Source organism: Sorex araneus, chromosome X (assembly GCF_027595985.1).
Source record: "Sorex araneus isolate mSorAra2 chromosome X, mSorAra2.pri, whole genome shotgun sequence".
Classification (NCBI taxonomy): Eukaryota; Metazoa; Chordata; class Mammalia; order Eulipotyphla; family Soricidae; genus Sorex; species Sorex araneus.
In genome coordinates, this window is record NC_073313.1 from 93225176 (window position 1) to 93245328 (window position 20153).

The 20153-nt window shown below is 37.1% G+C and overlaps 1 protein-coding gene across 1 annotated transcript in view; it reads left to right on the forward strand.

Annotated features, from left to right (window-relative positions):
- The window catches only part of TENM1 (teneurin transmembrane protein 1), a 1051200-nt gene that overhangs the window by 898639 nt on the left and 132408 nt on the right, over positions 1 to 20153 (forward strand). The window contains exons 23-24 of the mRNA XM_004606346.2: positions 12344 to 12364; positions 17583 to 17815. Of these exons, the coding sequence (XP_004606403.2) occupies positions 12344 to 12364; positions 17583 to 17815 (254 nt within the window). The remainder of the gene's footprint in view (positions 1 to 12343; positions 12365 to 17582; positions 17816 to 20153) is intronic.

Genomic DNA, 20153 nt, shown 5'->3' on the forward strand with positions numbered 1-20153 from the left:
TATTGTAAACAGTGCTGCGATGAACATACATGTGCAGATGTTGTTTCGATTGTACTTTTTTGCCTCTCTGGGATATATTCCCAGCAGTGGTATTGCTGGGTCAAATGGGAATTCAATATCTAATTTTTTGAGAGTCGTCCAAATTGTTTTCCAGAAGGGCTGAACCAGTCGGCATTCCCACCAGCAGTGAAGAAGGGTCCCTTTCTCCCCACATCCTCTCCAACAGCGGTTGCTTTTGTTTTTTTGGATGTGTGCTAGTCTCTGTGGTGTGAGGTGGTATCTCAAAGTTGTTTTGATCTGCATCTCTCTGATGATTAGTGATGCAGAGCACTTTTTCATGTGCCTTTTGGCCATTCGTATTTCTTCCTTGGTAAAGTTTCTGTTCATTTCTTCGCCCCATTTTTTGATGGGGTTGGATGTTTTCTTCTTGTAGAGTTCAACCAGTGCTTTATATACCATTGATATCAACCCCTTATCTGATGGGTATTGTGTAAATATCCTTTCCCATTCTGTGGATAGTCTTTGTATTCTGGTCACTGTATCTCTTGCGGTGCAGAAGCTTTTTAGTTTAATGTAGTCCCATTTGTTGATCTCTGTTTTTACTAGATTGCTTAGTTCCGTGTCACCTTTGAAGATACCTTTATCTTCAATATCGTGGAGGGTTTCGCCAACCTTGTCTTCAATGTACCTTATGGTTTGTGGTCTAATGTTGAGGTCTTTAATCCATTTTGATCTGACTTTTGTGCATGGTGTCAGGTCAAGGTCTAAACCCATTTTTTTGCATGTGGTTGTCCAGTTGTGCCAGCACCATTTGTTAAAGAGGCTTTCCTTGCTCCACTTCACATCTCTTGCTCCCTTATCAAAGATTAGATGGTCATACATTTGGGGTTGTGTGTAGGGATATTCCACCCTGTTCCATTGGTCTACGGCTCTGCCTTTGTTCCAGTACCATGCTGTTTTAATTGTTACTGCTTTGTAGTAAAGTTTGAGGTTGGGGATGGTGATGCCTCCCATCATCTTTTTCCCAAGAATTGTTTTAGCTATCCTTGGACGTTTGTTATTCCATATGAATTTTAGGATTGCTTGATCCATTTCTTTGAAGAATGTCATGGGTATATTTATAGGGATCGCATTGAATCTGTATAACGCTTTAGGGAGTATTGCCATTTTGACAACATTGATTCTCCCTATCCACGAGCAGGGTATATGTTTCCATTTCCTCATGTCCTCTTTAATTTCATGGAGTAGCGTTATGTAGTTTTCTTTGTAAAGGTCTTTTACTTCCTTGGTTAAGCTGATTCCGAGGTACCTGATTTTCTGGGGCACGATTGTGAATGGGATTGCTTTTTTCATGTCCCTTTCCTCTGCCTCATTGTTTGCATATATGAAGGCCATGGATTTTTGGGTATTGATTTTGTAGCCTGCAACTTTACTGTATAAGTCTATTGTTTCTAAGAGTTTCTTAGTAGAGGTTTTAGGCTTCTCTAGATATAGTATCATGTCGTCTGCAAATAGTGAGAGTTTGATTTCTTCCCTTCCTATCTGGATGCCCTTAATCTCTTTTTCTTGTCTAATAGCTATCGCAAGTACTTCCAGTACTATATTGAAGAGGAGTGGTGAGAGTGGGCATCCTTGTCTTGTGCCCGATCTCAGAGGAAAGGCCCTTAGTTTTTCCCCGTTGAGGATAATGCTTGCCGTAGGCTTGTGATAGATGGCTTCGACTATCTTGAGGAAAGTTCCTCCAAACCCCATTTTGGCGAGGGTTTTCATCATGAAAGGATGTTGGATCTTGTCAAATGCTTTCTCTGCATCTATTGATATGATCATATGGTTTTTATCTTTACTTTTGTTGATATGCTGGATTATGTTGATTGATTTCCGAATGTTAAACCATCCTTGCATCCCTGGGATGAATCCCACTTGGTCGTGATGTATGATCTTTTTGATGAGTTGTTGGATCCTATTTGCTAGTATTTTGTTGAGGATCTTCGCATCGGTGTTCATCAGGGAAATTGGTCTGTAATTTTCTTTCTTAGTGGTGTCTTTGTTTGCTTTTGGTATTAGGGAGATATGTGCTTCATAGAAACTGTTTGGGAGAGTTCCTGTTTTTTCAATTTCCTGGAAAAGTTTGAGGAAAACAGGCAATAGGTCTTCTTTAAATGTTTGGAAGAATTCGCCAGTGAAACCATCTGGGCCTGGGCTTTTGTTTTTGGGGAGGTTTTTGATTACCGTTTCAATTTCCTTAACATTGATGGGTCTATTCAGGTATTCCAGGTCTTCTTTCTTCAGTGCTGGGAGATTGTAGGAATCAAGGAATCCATCCATTTCTTTTAGGTTCTCCTTTTTTGTGGCATAAAGACTTTCAAAGTAGTCTCTAATGATCTTTTGAATCTCACTGGTTTCTGTTATGATGTCCCCCTTTTCATTTCTGATTCGATTTATTAGAGTTTTCTCTCTTTCTTTCTTTGTGAGACTTGCTAGCGGTTTATCAATCTTATTTATTTTCTCAAAGAACCAACTCTTTGTTTCATTGATCTTTCGGATTGTTTTTTTGGTTTCGATGTCATTAATTTCTGCTCTAATTTTTATTATTTCTTTCCTTCGGTCTGGTTTGGGGTCCTTTCTCTGGTCCTTTTCTAGGGTCTTGAGTCGTGAAGTCAAGCTATCTATGTGGGTCCTTTCTTCCTTCCTGAGGAATGCTTGGAGAGCTATAAATTTTCCCCTTAACACGGCTTTAGCTGCGTCCCATAGGTTTTGGTAGCTCGTGTCTTCATTCTCATTTGTTTCTAAGTATCTTTTGATTTCTTCCTTGATTTCCTTCTTGACCCACTCATTGTTCAACATGGAATTGTTTAATTTCCAGGTGTTTGATTTGATTTTCCGTATTTGTGGGTGGTTAGCTTCTATCTTCAGTGCATCGTGGTCTGAAAAGATGGTTGATACAATTTCTATTTTTCCGATTCTATTGAGGTATGTTCTGGGGCCCAGTACATGGTCTATTTTTGAAAATGTTCCATGTGCACTGGAAAAGAATGTGTATTCTTTCTTTTTGGGGTGTAAGGCCCTGTATAGGTCTATTAGGCCTCTCTCTTCGATTTCTTCATTCAGAGTCAGTGTTTCCTTGTTGAGTTTTGTTCTTGTGGATCTATCTAGAGGTGATAAGGCCGTATTGAAGTCTCCGACTACAATTGTGCTGTTAGTGATGTCCTCTTTGAAGTCTGTTAGGAGTCGTTTTAAATATTTAGCCGGTCGTTCGTTAGGAGCATATACGTTTAAGAGTGTGATTTCTTCCTGTTGTACATATCCCTTGATAAACAGAAAATGACCTTCGCTGTCCCTTTTGATCTTTTTCATCCTGAAATCTATGTTGTCGGATACCAGGATGGCCACTCCAGCTTTTTTAAGGGGGTTGTTTGCTTGGAGGATTGTTTTCCATCCTTTGACTTTGAGTCTATGTTTACTCTGTTTGTTCAGGTGTGTTTCTTGCAGGCAACAGAATGTTGGGTTTAATTTCCGGATCCATTTAGCCACTCTGTGTCTCTTGATAGGTGCATTTAGGCCATTGACATTGAGAGAGATTATTGTGATGTGGTTTTGTGTCATCTTTCTGTGGGATTTGTTGTTCTTATGGGGCTCCTCCTTGTCTTACAGTAGCCCCTTTAGACCTTCTTTCAAGATTGGTTTTGAGTCTATGAAGTTCCTGAGCTGTTGTTTATCTGAGAAATAGTGTATGGTTCCTTCGAGTTTGAGTGAGAGTTTAGCTGGATAAAGTATTCTTGGTGAGGCATTCATTTCGTTGAGTTTTTTCACTATGTCCCACCATTGTCTTCGGGCTCGGAGGGTTTCTTCTGACAGATCGGCCGTAAATCTGAGGGGTGCTCCTTTGTATGTGATTTCCCTCTTTGACCTTGCTACTTGTAGAATTGTGTCTCTATCTAGAGCATCCGCCATTCTGACTATGAGATGCCTTGGAGTCTTTTTATTTGGGTCTCTTTTTGCTGGCACTCTTCGGACTTCTTGTATCTGGACGCCTGCCTTCTCCAGCTCTGGGAATTTCTTAGCGATGATGTCTTTGACTATGTTTTTTTCATTGGCGTTACTTCCCTGTGGTTCTGGTACTCCAATGATTCTTATGTTGTTCCTCTTGAAGTCATCCCCCAGGGCTCTGATTCGCTCTATAGCCATTTTGAGGTCTTTGGCCATGATTTGTTGCTGTCTGTAAGCTTTCTGCAGCTCATCCTCAAGCTCGCTGATTCTGTCTTCGGCTGTAGTCATTCTGCTGTTGAGGGCATCTAGTGAGATTTTTATTTCATCTACCGATTGCTGTATTTGTGAGACTTCCGTTCGAAGGTTTGAAATTTCTGCTCTCATTTCTGCTCTGATTTCTTCCTGTATTTTCTTGGTAGAGCGTTCGAGCGCTTGATTCATCTCCTCCCTTAATTTATTGGATGTCTGTTCCATAGTTGCTTGGAGTAGGTCGAATCTCCTCCATATTTCCTCTCTGAATTGTTTATCTGAGAGGTCGTAGATGTTGGGAGACTCTTTTGAGGTTTCTAGTATCTTTTCTTCTCCCTCTCTTGGTGGAGGGGATTTTCGCTGTTTCTTCATATTGTCACGGAAGTGCAGAGTTGGAACCTTGTAGTTATTTATTCCTCTTCCTTTTTGTGGGAAGAAGGGGCTCCGATTGTGCTAAACTTCCGTTATTCCCTGATAGCTTTTATACTGTCAGCCTAAGCTAATGGCTATTTTACATAAATGTTTGAGATCGCAAAAGTGAGTTTTGAAAGGAATCCACAGTACGGATTGAGCTGAGGTAGCAAAGAATAACTGCGGCCGCTAACGCGGCCGCCGCTCCGGAAAGAGGCCACGCCCACTTTTAGGCCACGCCCCCTGAGATGAGGACACGCCCCTAAGCAGCAGAGTGGGGATTGGTCAGGATCCGACGGCGGCGGCGGCAAGGTGCCAGGCAGGGGCTTCAGGAGAAGCCCCGAGCCGCAGCGGGCAGGGGGCGGGGAGGGGGCTTCTCCGCGCTGAGGCAGGCTCTCCAAAGGATTGCCTGTTTACCTGCAGGATGGAGATTGGTCAGGATCCGACGGCGGCGGCGGCAAGGTGCCAGGCAGGGGCTTCAGGAGAAGCCCCGAGCCGCGGCGGGCAGGGGGCGGGGAGGGGGCTTCTCCACGCTGAGGCAGGCTCTCCAAAGGATTGCCTGTTTACCTGCAGGATGGAGATTGGTCAGGATCCGACGGCGGCGGCGGCAAGGTCACAAGTAGTTCTTTAAAGCTCAAATCGCATAATATTTTGTGTGTAGTGCCAGGAATTAGATGCAGGGCCTTACATGTAGTGCAAGTGCCCTGTCACTGAGCTAGATCTCCAGTTAAAGCTAACATATTTTATAAACATATTTCTTAGTACTGTTTTAAATTTCAAGTCTAAGACTGAGAATTTTGAAGAGTATAGAGTATATTATCCCCAGGGAGGGGTGAGGAGAAACCACAGTCACAAAAAACTATGATTTTCAGAGCTTATATATTTCCCTCTCTCTCTCTCTTAATCTCCTTACCCCCAGCAACATACCCCAGTGGATGAAATATTTTCACAAAGTCATAGTTAAAGATTCTTTCACTGGGGGGGGCTGGAGAGATAGCACAGCGGGTAGGGCGTTTGCCTTGCACGCGGCCGACCCGGGTTCGAATCCCAGCATCCCATATGGTCCCCCTGAGCACCGCCAGGGGTAATTCCTGAGTGCATGAGCCAGGAATGACCCCTGTGCATTGCCGGGTGTGACCCAAAAAGCAAAAAAAAAAAAAAAAAAAAAAAAAGATTCTTTCACTGGGATCCAGAAAGATAAGATAGCTCAAAAGTCTAGAAAACACACCTGGGATATGAGGCCCCAAGTTTGATCCCTGTAACCACATGGTAGTTAAGCACCACCACATGTAGGCCTAGTGACCACCAGGACTATAGGGACATGGCATTGACATAGCCAGGCCAAGTATCACCAGGAATGGCCCCTAGAACCTCTGAGAACTGTTTGTGTGCCCTCCAAAAGAATTTTTACAGTAGTCTCATCTCCCATCTCCAGGAGAAAAAAAAAATTCTCTCCCCTCTACATTAAAATTCTTGCACTTACTCATCAGAAAAATAAACTGATAACGTGTATGTGATCATTTTACTTTACTTGACAGATAACTCCTTATTTGACTGATACAAAATAGTCTATTGAGCAATTATATATCATGTTGCCGTGTTTATTCAGGAACTAATAAACTTATCTCTAGATTCACTTTGTTTTTAAAGCATCTATCCTGATCAGTATCCTATGGTATATACACTACATATTTCCCATAAATTGATGTTCTTTTATACATATACTTTGTAACTTTTGTATATTTAAATTTCCTGTGGAGAATTAAGTTACTATAATAATGCTTTGCTAACTTAGCAGTCATAATGTTCTTTGAGCTCTACTCAAATATATATAGAAACTTCATTTTACACAAGTCACTGTCATTGTCACTGTCATCCCATTGCTCATCGATTTGCTCGAGCGGGTACTAGTAATGTCTCCATGTGAGACTTGTTGTTACTGTTTTTGGCATATTGAATAAGCCACGGGTAGCTTGCCAGGCTCTGCCATGTGGACAAGATACTCTCGGTAGCTTGCCAGATTCTCTGAGAGGGGCAGAGGAATTGAACCCGGGTTAGCCGAGTGCAAGGCAGATGCCCTACCTGCTGTGCTATTGATCCAGCCCATTTACACAAGTATTTTTGTTAAAAATTATTTAATTTCCCTCCCACACATATTGTTTATTTTGCTGATTGATTCATCTGTTACCTTGAAACACATACTAAATTAGTCATTATGTTATTGGTTATCTTTAAAACTGAAAAGAAGAACAATATTGTCAATAGTAATAAAGAATGTAGATTTTTCATTATCTGTCAGGTAATAATTCTTTATGGAACTTGACTATTATCTATTTCTTTATCTATAAAATTGACTTCAAGTTTATATTTGAACATCTTTTTATAGTTTAACATGTTTTAAGAGTCAAGATGTGTAATTCTCAGTCAAAGTTTTATGACAGTTTGGTAAGGCATACTATGTGCTCCCCTAGATTTACTTCTCTTCCCTCTCTTGTTCCATATTATAGGGTCACATCAGACAATCTTAGGTACTTTTCAAACTTTCAAAGTTTATAATACTATGAAGTTTTCCTATCTCAACTTTATAAATACAAACTGTACCAAATTAATTTTATTTTATCTAACTTCAAAAATAATTTTATTTAATGTGTTGTTAAAATGGACTCTAGGGACTATAGTCATAGCACAGCAGGTGCATTTGCCTTGCACACGGCTGACCCGGGTTCAGTTCCCAGCATCCCATATGGTCCCCTGAGCACCACCAGGGGTGATTCCTGAGTGCAGAGCCAGGAGTGACCCCTGTGCATTGCTGGGTGTGACACCAAAAGCAAAAAAAAATAATAAATAAAATAAATTTTATTTATACTGTATTCTATCTGATTCTCCCATTGGCTTAATTGATATGGTAAAGGAAAGTGAGCTATGTCACTATTATTGGCGATGTGCTAAAACCAAGAATACTTTATCTTGTTATTTATGTATTTAGTACCCTATGCCCATTTACTCAAAACTTTATCTGCATTTCCTAGTTTTCTTCCAGTAGAATGTTGAGGCAACATAAGAAAGAACAGAGGCTTACAAAATCATGCAGATAGGATCACAATGATAGAGCAGGGATAAAGTGTTGCCTAACATATGGCCAACACCAGTTCAATTTCCAGAACCTCATGCAGTCCCCTGAGTATTGCCTGGAGTGAACTTTGAGTTCAGATCCAGGAGTATGCCCTAAGTACAGCTAGGTGTGGCTTAAAAATTTAAAAATAAATGACTAAAATATATTTAGTCAGAACCAAATATATTTGGTTCGTGAAATAAAAAAAATATATTCTCAATAGTATAAATATTTTCTCATAATCTGAATATTTTCTGAATATTCAGAAAATGAATATTTCTGAAGATTATTCTCATAATCTTAATATTTTTTGAATATTAATTTGGTTCATACCAGGGAGATGGCTCAATTGGCTGGAGTATATTCTCTGCATGTAGAAGCCCTGGTTTTCATCCCTATCATATGGTCCCTTAAGCAACAGGAGGTATAAGCCCCTCTCCTCCAAAAAAATAGATTCATTTATGAATGTTATTGTTTAAATCATGGAACATCTAGGGATTTTTTTCTCATGACAAAATTGTAGGCACACATTTCAGTAATACAAAAGTGAGCTGAAGTTGGCATTGGAAATGCACAAGTAGGTATCTGGTGTAACATAGTACTATTTCAGTACATCCCTGACAATTATTCATCTCCAGGCTAGTTAGTTCATTTCGAAAATATCAGGTTATTTAAATATCTCTCAAGACAACAGGTAATTGAAATATTTCTCAAGACAGCCATTGTATTTTTGGAATGCTCTGGTAGAAAATTCTTCCTTATATTGAATGAAAATATGGCTTCATGAAATATTCACTGACAGTAGCAAGTGTTAACATTTGAAATGACTTGACAAATGTTCACTAGTGTGAAAACAAAATAGCATAGTTTCCAGAGCTTTGTCTTCTTCAGTCTAAATATTTCGTAGACCTTCAACTATTTCTCATTGTCTATGATATTTTTCCTTTGGATTCAAGCCTCAGGGCCTCTTTTCAGTTTTATAAAATAGGGATAATTATATAAGGAAAATGGAAAATTCTTACCAAGTGGTTTTCAAGAATTTGAATATGTAAGATCTCTTTGGCCTCTCTCTTATTCTAATTTCACAATTCTATTAGAAAACTTATTAAGTATGACTGGAAATAATTTATTCTTTATTAATGTCCTATGATGTTATTGGTCAAGGTGTTGTTATTCTACAGAAATTTATTTGTCCTTTCACTTAAAATGAAAGAAAGGAGAAAATAAGAGCCTGGTAAATGCATCTGTTACCTATAGTAATTTGGACTTGACAAATGTCATTGTGACATGACACTATCTTTTAAGATGTTATTTGCTTCTTTTATAGTGACTGGTTAAGATTTCTTACACTGTTCTCATGACTTGACTCCTGTCATTTACTGAGGATTGACTATAATAACTGCCATAGAACCCATTTGGGGGTAATTAGCTAGCTGGCAGAGGGAGTACAGAGGAACTCATACAGCACTCAGCTGAAGGAATAGAGACTAGATTATGAGCACTCTGAAAATAACTGAGAAATTACCAAGAACCATCCTTTTTCGGCACTGGAGCTACACATAAATGCTATATGTAAGGAAGAAATAGGTGGTTACCTCCCATTTTGAATTTATGTATTAGCAATCACATTCATTCTAATATCCCCTTCACCTCATTTCAAAACATTTTTTGTTGGCCTTCCATTGTGTCCAAAATTTGAGTCATTGAAGCTCTAGGAGTTCCAGAACAATAACTTTTATTACAATAACCCATCAAACTAAAATCATCCATTAGTTCCTGGCCTAAATGTTTTCATAAAATTTATTTTGAAAAGAACTAGTAGCAGAAATCAGGGCCTTAAAACCCAAACAGGGAGGTGGAGATAAGGGTAAGGGACAGTGCCTGAGATTTTTCTTAGATAAGGATTGCTAGAATTGATAATACTAAGAAGTCAGCAAATGACAGAAGTGAGAATCATGTCTTTCTTCCAGGAAAGAATACCATGAAAATATGAGAAAAGAAAGTTAATTATCCACAATAAAAATATTTCTAAGTACAGAAAAGAAACAAAGCAATATGGAAGCAATAGAGCCTCCAAAACCAGCAAGCTTTTATGATGCCAGTAAACAAGAAGTCTGGAGTGGCTATGTCTCACCTATTTTCTATCTTCTAACTCATAAATTTATTTTTAAAACAGTTCAAACATTATACAAAGTGAAAGTGGCAAAATACAAAAGTCTACATGTTATATGATACCATTTATATGAATTGTTCATAATAGGCAAATCCACAGAGGGAGGGATAGGTAATGGTTGCCAGTGGGTCCAGGGTTTTTATAAGATAATAAATGTTCTGAAAAGCATGATGGTGATGGTTGCACAACTCTGTAAATGTACTAGAAACCATGAAACTGTACTTTTTGAAGGTTGATTTTCATGTAACATGACATATCTCAAAAATTAATTACAAGATAATCCTTTTAATCATGTAGATACTGAGGGATTGGGGTATCAGGGATCAACTTAGAGACATTACATCAGGTAATGACAATTCTTGATCTCGAAAAGATGCAATATTTCACATGTTTCTCCTCCTAAGTCTTCAAGTAAGTCCACTACAAGACAGTAATGGCCTCTGATGGGTCGAAGCATTTTGTGAAGAGCTCACATAATGACACTTCACCATGGAGTCACTTGCTAAATAAACAGCAAACTCTCTTTGGTGGTGGCTCAATTCTAAATGCTTAAATAAAAGTAATTCTGAGATAGAACAAGGTCACACACTGGGAATAAACTCCATCATTTTAAGTTTCTCCCTCTGAGCTGTTAATGAGAAAGAAGCTGCTCTGCATAATATGAACATATTTCCAAATTCACAGTGACATTATTGACAGGATCAGAAGCAACTGTGAAACAATCAAACCATTCCCCTTCCCACTCTTTGCCATCACCTCAGAATTTCAAAACACTTGGAGCCACATAAGTGATTCAGTACTACAAAAATTTGTTGTTGATGAAACATGTTTTAATGAGGTCCTGGTAGTACTTTCACAACTAAACTTCCTCCAGAAGAATCAACCATGCAACATTGATTAGTGTCAGCCTCAAGCATACTCACCCAGACCATGAAAACAAAGATAGTGTCTAGAGGCTCAGATTCAAGTGCCTTTGCCCAGCTTTCTTATCAGTGTTCCCCATTCTTACCTTTTATTTTGTGCCAAGTCACAGCACAACTGCCTATTTGAGCAGACCAGGCAAGCAAAAGTCAGTGAATCTTGACCTGTAACCTAACCAATAAAGTTCCCAAAAGAGTCTCTTGTGGAATGAGTACCTCCAAATTAAATCATTCTCTATCTTTTCTACTTTTCTAGCATTTCAAAGAAACAGCATATTTAAGTTTAGATAAAAAGATTTATTTTCATGTTTTTTTCAAAATGACACAAGGAATTTTAAAGAATTTTAAAATTTTAAAAATTTTAATTTTTTTAAAGAATTTTAAAATTTATATGATTGTATGCCTCAGCCTTTTAAGTCTGAGCTGACTTGAGCCAATGTCACAGATTGTATACTCTGTGTGAGAAGCCTGATACCAGGTCCTAGGCAATACCATGTGCTAATTACAGAGTGGAGTTCCCAATATGTTCTGCTTCTTCTCACATGACAATTTTTGCCCCCACCCCCAACCACCACCCCATTGTCCCTATGGATTGTGGACAGCTGGAAGACACAAAGCCCTGGTAATTGATGTACTTGTTTTACTGAAACTATTCTTGAGCAAAAGATTTGATAAGAGACACTCTTTCAGGGTTTTAATTAAATCTTTCTACCCGCCCACACAGCAGAGCCGTGACGTATTCAATATGCCAAAAATAGTAACAAGTCTCACAATGAAGACATTACTGGTGCGCACTCAAGCAAATCGATGAACAATGGGGTGACAATGACTCTAAATTTAATGTTTTTTTAAATATGACTAATCAATAATATGCTAATGTGCACAAGATATTCCCATCTTTGAGATCATGTGGATGGCTTAAGTTTAGGTTTAGGATACCTTTTTCACCTAAGCCTCAAGAGCACAACAGTGATTTTATATTTTGAGTAGGTCACTTTCAATCCAGAGTCTTGCATGAGCAGACACTTGGCACTAAACACTTCTTCCCTCAAACTGATAGTTTTTAAACCTTATTCTATATCAGGATCTCCAGGTGCGTTTGTTAAAATACAATTCCTAAGGTCTACTCTCCCACCTCAATATTTTTGATACAGTAGGACTGGGGAGATCCCCAGGAAACCACAGGTCACAGGAATACAATGATTCTGATAAAGATGGTACAGAATAGAACCTTTGGCTAAACCTGCCTTAGAACTTTGCAGTCACTGAAGAGAAATCCAATTAACTCGAGAGCATTGACAGAGAACCCAGGAATGTTTGTCTACTCGGGCTTATACATCTGACTTAAAGATCGCTATGGAATATTTCATTTCTAATAGCCACAAGATGAGTTTGTATTTGGTGTTTCTGGATATAGATGGCTTATTTAATGACACTGATGACTCTTTGTTTGCTTTTGCTTGCCACTCGTGGATACATTGTGCACCCTAGAAACAGAGATACCAGACATAGGTAAGCAAATCATAAGGGCTGACCAATTGTCCCTTCTTGCCTAAGGGGCCAATTTCTAACCGTGTGCTAATGGGAAAATCTTAGTTCTTAAATGAGGTTTAGAGGAGTAATGTGAATATTAATTTGAATAACTCAGGTGTCTTCCAAAACAATAGAATGTCAGTGAGTGAGAACTTGCTGAAACCTATACCCCAAAAGATAGTAAAAAAAGGTGCAAGTTGGAAGCCTGGACCTTTATGTGAAAGCAAGGCCTTAAGTCTCATTGTGTTTTCCTTAAGTGATACTGCAAATAATGTGATAAATTAATTAGATGTACACAGAAGTAATATGACAATTTTCTTATATCCAGAAATATATTTGATAGGTATAGTAAGAGAGAGATCACAATGCCCCTCTTGAATAAGACTTTTCCTTTCTCCTTATATGTGACCTTAAGATTTCTATTTCTTACCACCAAAAAGAAATAATGGAAAAACTTAAAACTGACCACTTACCAAGAATGCCATAAAACTCTGATATTAATTACAATGAGTATTTCAATTTAATTTGTTTGTGCAGTACACCTGTCAAAACTGTCCTAAATTACCTGAAATTGCAAAGGCAAAAATTGAGTCTATTCACTTCTGAATGCCAATTATCATCTAATGGAGCTGCTAAGGATTTTAATATGAATTTTGTTTGGGAGATTCCACTTCCTAAACACTGGTGTGCAAGATCAGGCTTACTGCTTTGGCATAACAGATTCTTTAAGAAATTTAGGTTTGTTGTAGAATCACTTATTGTTAAAGTGTCACATGGTATTAACTATAAATATTAATTGCCCATTTAATAATATATGTGATTTTAAATAGCAAGAATGAAGTGATCTCTACTGAATTGAAGATCATTGCCCAAATAGTTAAATAGAAGGGCATTACTCAAATGTAAAACTAACCTGAGGTAACAATAATTCTGACACTGAAGTTATGAAATAAATCATATCTAAAATCATAATATGTGATTAAAACTTTTGCTTAAGCACTCTTTGCTAAGAAATGCCTTGTCTGATATGGCTACCAAATTGATGCTTGAAATTAGAGAATGTTGGAATGTAGTTCTATAGTTTTTCTTTCTCAGATATAGCATGTCTCAGATATAGAAAGTAAGAAAAGTCTCAAAAGAGTTGAAGTGCACTTGGGAAATGGTGTGAATGGCAAGAAATTACATCTCAATATAGGAGACCTACTTGACAGTTGGCTATCAAGAAAATAACATTAATCAGGTTTGAATTTGGTACATTGAGCCATTCCATTTCCTAAAGGCCAGTTTGAAAAGTTTGGGGACAGCTTCCCTGGCAGAATACGATGTGTTGTTAGTTAGAAGAAGGCAGGGGTGCTGATTTTTTATATGCCACCTTCAGAACAAGAGTATTCAGAAGGTATTTTGCACACAGTCACATATGATTTAATCAAATCTTAGTCTAGGCACAGGCTTGTTAGTGACCCTGGGCAAGCCCCCTATGTGTCTGAGTTTCCCCAGCTGAGATTCGAAAAGAATGACAATTCTAACTTCCCTCACAGGCACATTGGGGATATTCAATAATAAATGAATGTAATGCATTCCAAAGTGCTTTTGTGCGAATAGCATTCCTCTTGAAAAAATAGCCTATGGACTTTTTCTAAACAATACAAGATTAATCTGGCTCAGTTGAAACTTCCATAAACTGGCTACCAAAGTATTAAAACCTGTTTCAGAGAAAGGTCGTGATCCTTTCTTTATTCTAGACAGGACTAAGGATACCCTAAAAACTTTTATTCTGTGTACAAAATTTAACCAAATATATGAAAACTTTTATTCAGTCTCCTATTTATGTGGTCTCTGCTATATAGATGTCTTGAATCCAAAATGAATCCCAGAATCCATTTATCTGATACGGCTGCCAAATGGATTCTGGGGTCTTTGGGGCACTTTACAGTTTATTTTCAGTAACTATCATAGTGATTCCTGGGCTGATGATGTCCCTTAAAGTCTATTGGATTTTCTTATTTGAGAAAGGTAAGTAAGAAAAAATCAAGTATTCCAATTAGGTCTGATTTCTCCCCCAATTAGAACTATAAACTGCATCCTAAGTAAGTACTTGCTACCCTTACTATCATTAGCATACATAAATATGCTTAGAGGCTAATACAATCAGAAACATGTCATCCTTAAGGGTGTCTTAATTACTTTGATAACCCTCTTCCCTTCATTTTTCTTGACTAAATAGCTAAGACTCTTCCATGTCTTTCATGTCCTACTATTCAGTTTAAGGCTCAATATTGACCAGGTCAAGCACAATTGGGACTGATGATAGAAAAATGAATATGATCCCTGACTACAAAAGGTCATAGTGGAGTGGGAGTATATTGGGGAAAAAATTATACTCATGCCAAACGCCACACAGATCTTGGTTTCTTATACCATTATACAATTTAATGTGAATGACAGAAACCCTTAAAGAAATGACTCCACTAGTACTGTGGAAATGGTTGTACAAGATGAGCCTGCAGCATCTTTTAGTTCAGAAAAGTAAAGAAGTGCTCAAAAAATAACCCCATGCTAATGGGCATATCAAAGGGGCACATAAGCCAATAACAGAAAGTGCTTCTAATGGCTAAAATTGGAACACTTAAGAAAAAACTAAGTAACAATATATTTTAATGAAAAATATAAAATAAATATCCATGAACCCCTACTGCTATAAATAAATGGTTAGATTTATAAATATCAAAGAAGAATTAAAACTCTCATGCAGAAGAATTACACATAGTCCTTGTATTCTACTCTCAGAAGCTGGAATATAACTCTCTACTTAAGTATTGCCTATACAGAATGACTTCTTTTTAAAATGTACAAAATATAGATTTGGGGATGAAGAATACATCTATAATGGGGGAAATTAATGCATGCTACCTCAGCCAGGCAATCAAATTAGACATCAGCAATATTAAGTCACATTGATACTGTGTGCCCTTGATTGAATTTGATGAGAATAGCACTTTACTCCAGAAATCTACAACCCACGTATAACTATGAAGGAAAAAATTAAGAACACTCCAGTGATTAAAAACTGACCGATAACCATTACAAGTGTAATGGTTGTCAAAATCTAAAACATGACTGTGAAACTTTCACAGATCATAGGGGCCCTAAATAGTTATGAGACTCAATATAATGTTGTATCCTAGATATAATTGTGGAACAGAAAAGGTACATAAATTAGAAAAAAAAGAAACTAATTCAGAAAATTATTTTTAAATAATCTTAATACGAGGTCTTGTGTCACTCCTTTTCTCTGCTCAAATGTCTTCCTCTCTGTTCTTCCCATCAGTATAAATCAGGTTGGTACAGTTATAGTTTATCTACTGACACTAGACTGTGAGTTTTCTTTCTGTGTTTCATTGTTTTGTGGCCACATCCAGAGGTGTTCAGGAGCTACTTCTTGTTCTGACCTCAGGGATCACTCCTGGCAGTGCTCAGGGGATCTATGTGGTGCTTGCAATTGAGCCAGGGTCAAGGAATATGCCTTAATCCCTGTATCCCTCCAGCCCTGGACTGTGAAAGAAAGGAGCTGTATCTGGCAAATACACAAATAGATTTCCAGATAATAACACAGCATTTGGGCACATTGAATTTAGAAAGTACAAAAGTTAATAAATAAACACATAATATGGAAATACTACCAAGAAAGGAGTTTGGGAGTCACATGATGGGGTGTTTTTGCCTAATGACAGTAAAAATGAGAAGAAAACAGGTTGATGTAGTGTTTAAGAGGTAAATATATTGCTAAATATGAGGAATGATGGAAAGACGGAAGAGTAAACAAATGTCTGGTTTATGGATTTGTCAACTGAGTACAAAGAGGAATGCTAGTCACATTAGAAATAAATAAGAAAGGGTTTCTCTCGTCCAGGTTCCCATGTTTATTTGGAGGAAGAGAGAGATAAATATAAAAGGTTAATGGTTAATATATGTAATTCCCAGAAGAGTGGTAAGCATAATGCAAATGACCTAGATTTAGGGAAGACTTTTTTTCAGATAATGCCTGAGTAATCCTTAATATGTTTGTGAGAATTTATTAAGATAAAAGGGCTAATAAACCACACCAAAAATTTTAAAGAGTTACAAATGACTTTGGAAGCATTGTAGGGAAAATTGGCATAAGATTTGAAAAGCACTTCATATGGACAGGATTGTAAGAACAAATATAATAGGGAGAAAGAAATGGTTCTAATAGCGAATTTCAGGCACAACTGTATGTGGAACAAAAAGAAAGGAGTAAGGTATGACTTCCAGGTTTGGTATTTGGATGATAACAATAGTATATGATCTTTAGTTTCAAAGAGAGTATCCCTCAAACAAAAGTTATTCTCGCCATCAAAAATCAAATTAGAAAGGATCATAATTAATTAATGATCTCAGTTACGTATGCAGGAAAAAATAATATAAATAATCCGTTGGGGATATGTAAGTGATGAATTTCAGAAATGCTAAAATCCAAGCCATGTAATTGTAGCATCACATTTAGGGTATAGGGCTGATTGTAATTATTACCCAAAAAAGGTCAAATATATTCTGTTCTGTTCTGTCCTGGGGAAGAAATAAATTATAGAAGTGTGGTGATTAGCTAAAGAATGGAAATTTAGGAGAGAACATTTGACAGTGTAGTTCCAGCAAAGAGCTTCCTAAGCACAACTCCTCTGTACATGTCTTTCAGTTTACAATAGGATCCTGGAAGGATCATATTGCCCCAAGTGAGATAGTAAGGCTAGAAGAGAAGGAGTAGTTTTATGAGGGAAGTGTAAAGCAAGAATAAACAATAACCTCTATTTGGGGATGAGTTTGAGGTGACTGTGAGACATCCAGGCAAGCATCTAGGAGGTAATTGAAGAATCATGTATGAAAGGTATGTATGAGAAAAATGATATCTTACTATTTCCTCTCATCTTTTTCTTTCTACCCCCAAATAGACGCTATTGAGATATCAGCATCATTACAGGTTATCAGTACATACTATTTTTCTACCCAAGCCCATTACTAGAAAAACAAAGAGGTATCCATGTCCTCAGTACATCAGAAGGAATATACATTCATTCTTTCGTCTTTTCAGAGACTTTTCCATCTTTGATAAAGGGCAGACTCTGAGTGGGGTGCATATGGAATAAATTGCTTTAAATAATTTCATTTTTGTCTTCCTTAGCACAAGTCCAGCTCACAAATACTATCTGGCTATGGACCCCATGTCTGAATCACTTTATCTATCAGACACGAACACCCGAAAGGTCTACAAGTTGAAATCTCTTGTGGAGACTAAAGATCTGTCGAAGAATTTTGAAGTGGTTGCAGGAACAGGTGAACAATGTCTTCCCTTTGACCAGAGTCACTGTGGAGATGGAGGAAGAGCATCAGAAGCTTCACTGAACAGTCCTCGAGGTAAAAAAAAAATAGTATTCACCTAAAGATTTAATTTGACTTCACAAAAATTTTACACTGTTGCCACATTGTGTCCATTCATCTCTGTATTCTGTCTCTGACATCCATGAAGTCTCCACTGAAAACAGGCATATCAAGAACTAATTTATAACCATTATGCATTAGTTCTAGTCATGACAGTTTTAATATTTAAGTGAATTTTTTTCTGATGTACAAATAATCACTAACAATACTCTGAGTGTCTTGTCTTCCTGATATCCCAGCCTTTCCCAGAAATTATTGCCTAGAAATTTCTTACAGTCTGACAGCTAAAGAGTTCACTCCTTTTCCAGAAAAGACCCTCAAAGTCAGATTTCAACACTGTGACTTGCTCTGATTAGAAATTAAGATATGCCCACCTCATACAGAGTTATGTTGAGTATCTAAAACTAGGCATTCCTGGCTTTTGCTTAATAACCAACTTTTAATGAACCTTTGATCCATTATTCTAAGTCACTCTTGAATACTTTCATTTTTCAGTCTATATAAACTGCAAGACAACAAATTCCTTTTTTACCTTTTGTAGAAGCTAGACTTTTTATTGAATTACTGTAAGACACACAGTTACAAAATTGTTCATGATTGGGTTTCAGTCATACAATTTTCCATCACCCATCCCTTCACAGTATACATTTTCCACTACCAATGTCCCCAGTTTTCTTCCCCCTTCCTTCCACCCTGCCTCTATAGCAGGCACTTTTATTCTCTCTCTGTCTCTCTCTCTCCCACTCTCTCTCCTCCCACTCTCTCTTTCTCTTGCTCACTCACTCTCTCTCACTCTCTATTTTTCCTTTTGGATATTATAGCCTTACTTTTATCTGTCCTAAATTTACTTCTCATTTATCAAGGAACAAGTTTAAATTCTATCATTTGGGATATAATTTAGCAAGTCTGTATTGACCCAATCAAATTTATGCTATAGATTTGAATCATATTCCCATCTTAGGACACTAAGTTGTCCTAAGTTGACTTTGTGTGTATATGTGTGTTAATTTGAGGGCCATTCCTGCTGGTGCTCAGAGCTTACTCCTGGCTTTTTGCTCAGGAATAACTACTATTGCTGCTTGAGGGATCATATATAGTGAAATGGGGTGAGTTCTTCGTGCAAGACAACTTGACTGTCTGGGCTGGTTGCCTTACCAACTATACTTCTCTCTGGTTTGGATAGGCTACTTTTAAATCTATATCACGTACCTTCTCTCTTTATCATTATTCCCTGTCCAATAAAATGGTGTATTTGTGGTCTTAAATATTAGATTCTATCAAACACTTATTTAGTAAATTTTAAGAATACAATATGTTTAACTATTACACAAATGACATATAGTTTTGCAGAATACTTAGAAAAGAGAGAATGGATACAAAGAATATGTTTGATTAAATCATCCATCATCCTACCACATATAGAAATGCCTTAATGTATATTCTTCTAGACTTAAATGTTTTGCTTAATAATGAAATCATGTTATAAGGTGATATCTTATAATATATTTTTCACAGTTACTATATTATCTTTACATGCCAAAATATAGTGATGTCAATGTATTTTATTTGTTAAATGATCAATTATTATTTCAGATATTAAGGGGCTACTTTTTAGCCATTTGATATTTGCTATATATGGGGATTAATTTTCAACTATTATCAGAGCTTAAAGCTTTTCCTTACTAAATGCCAAATTCAAGGCCTAAGTCTTTTACAGAGCCCACTGACTCATCTCAGCTCATTAAATCTAAATTTCCTTAACATTATCTATATAAAGCTATTAGCTCTTGATTATCTTTGACCTCTTTTACTTTATTGTTCTTTATTTCATGAATGGGGTTTTTGATTACTAGGTAAACAAGTTGAGATGAAAAACTTTCTAATATTGCTCTTGAATCTTCCCTACTTTGTGCCAGTAATATCAAGTATAGTGTGGGATCCACTCCATCTAACTGTATAATTGATCAACTAAGTAATTCTTAATCTATGTCAGCTATCCTAAAAGGAATTTTAATGGTGCTAAAAGGGGATGATCTTTTTTCCTTACTTTAACATAGGCCTTATACACACAAACACAACTATTATGGTGATTAGAAATGTTTCTTTTTTCTCTACTACCAGCTCTCATTCCTTACATAGATCTTACCTATAGTATGATATATGTATATATAAACACACATTTTATATATTTATATATATATGAGTGAATATGTAACTCAGGTACAACATAAAATCAGCTCATCTTTCAAGGAAAAATATCAGGCCAGGTCCTACCTTTTACACAGGTTTAAATCTCCTGCAGATATTATAAGTG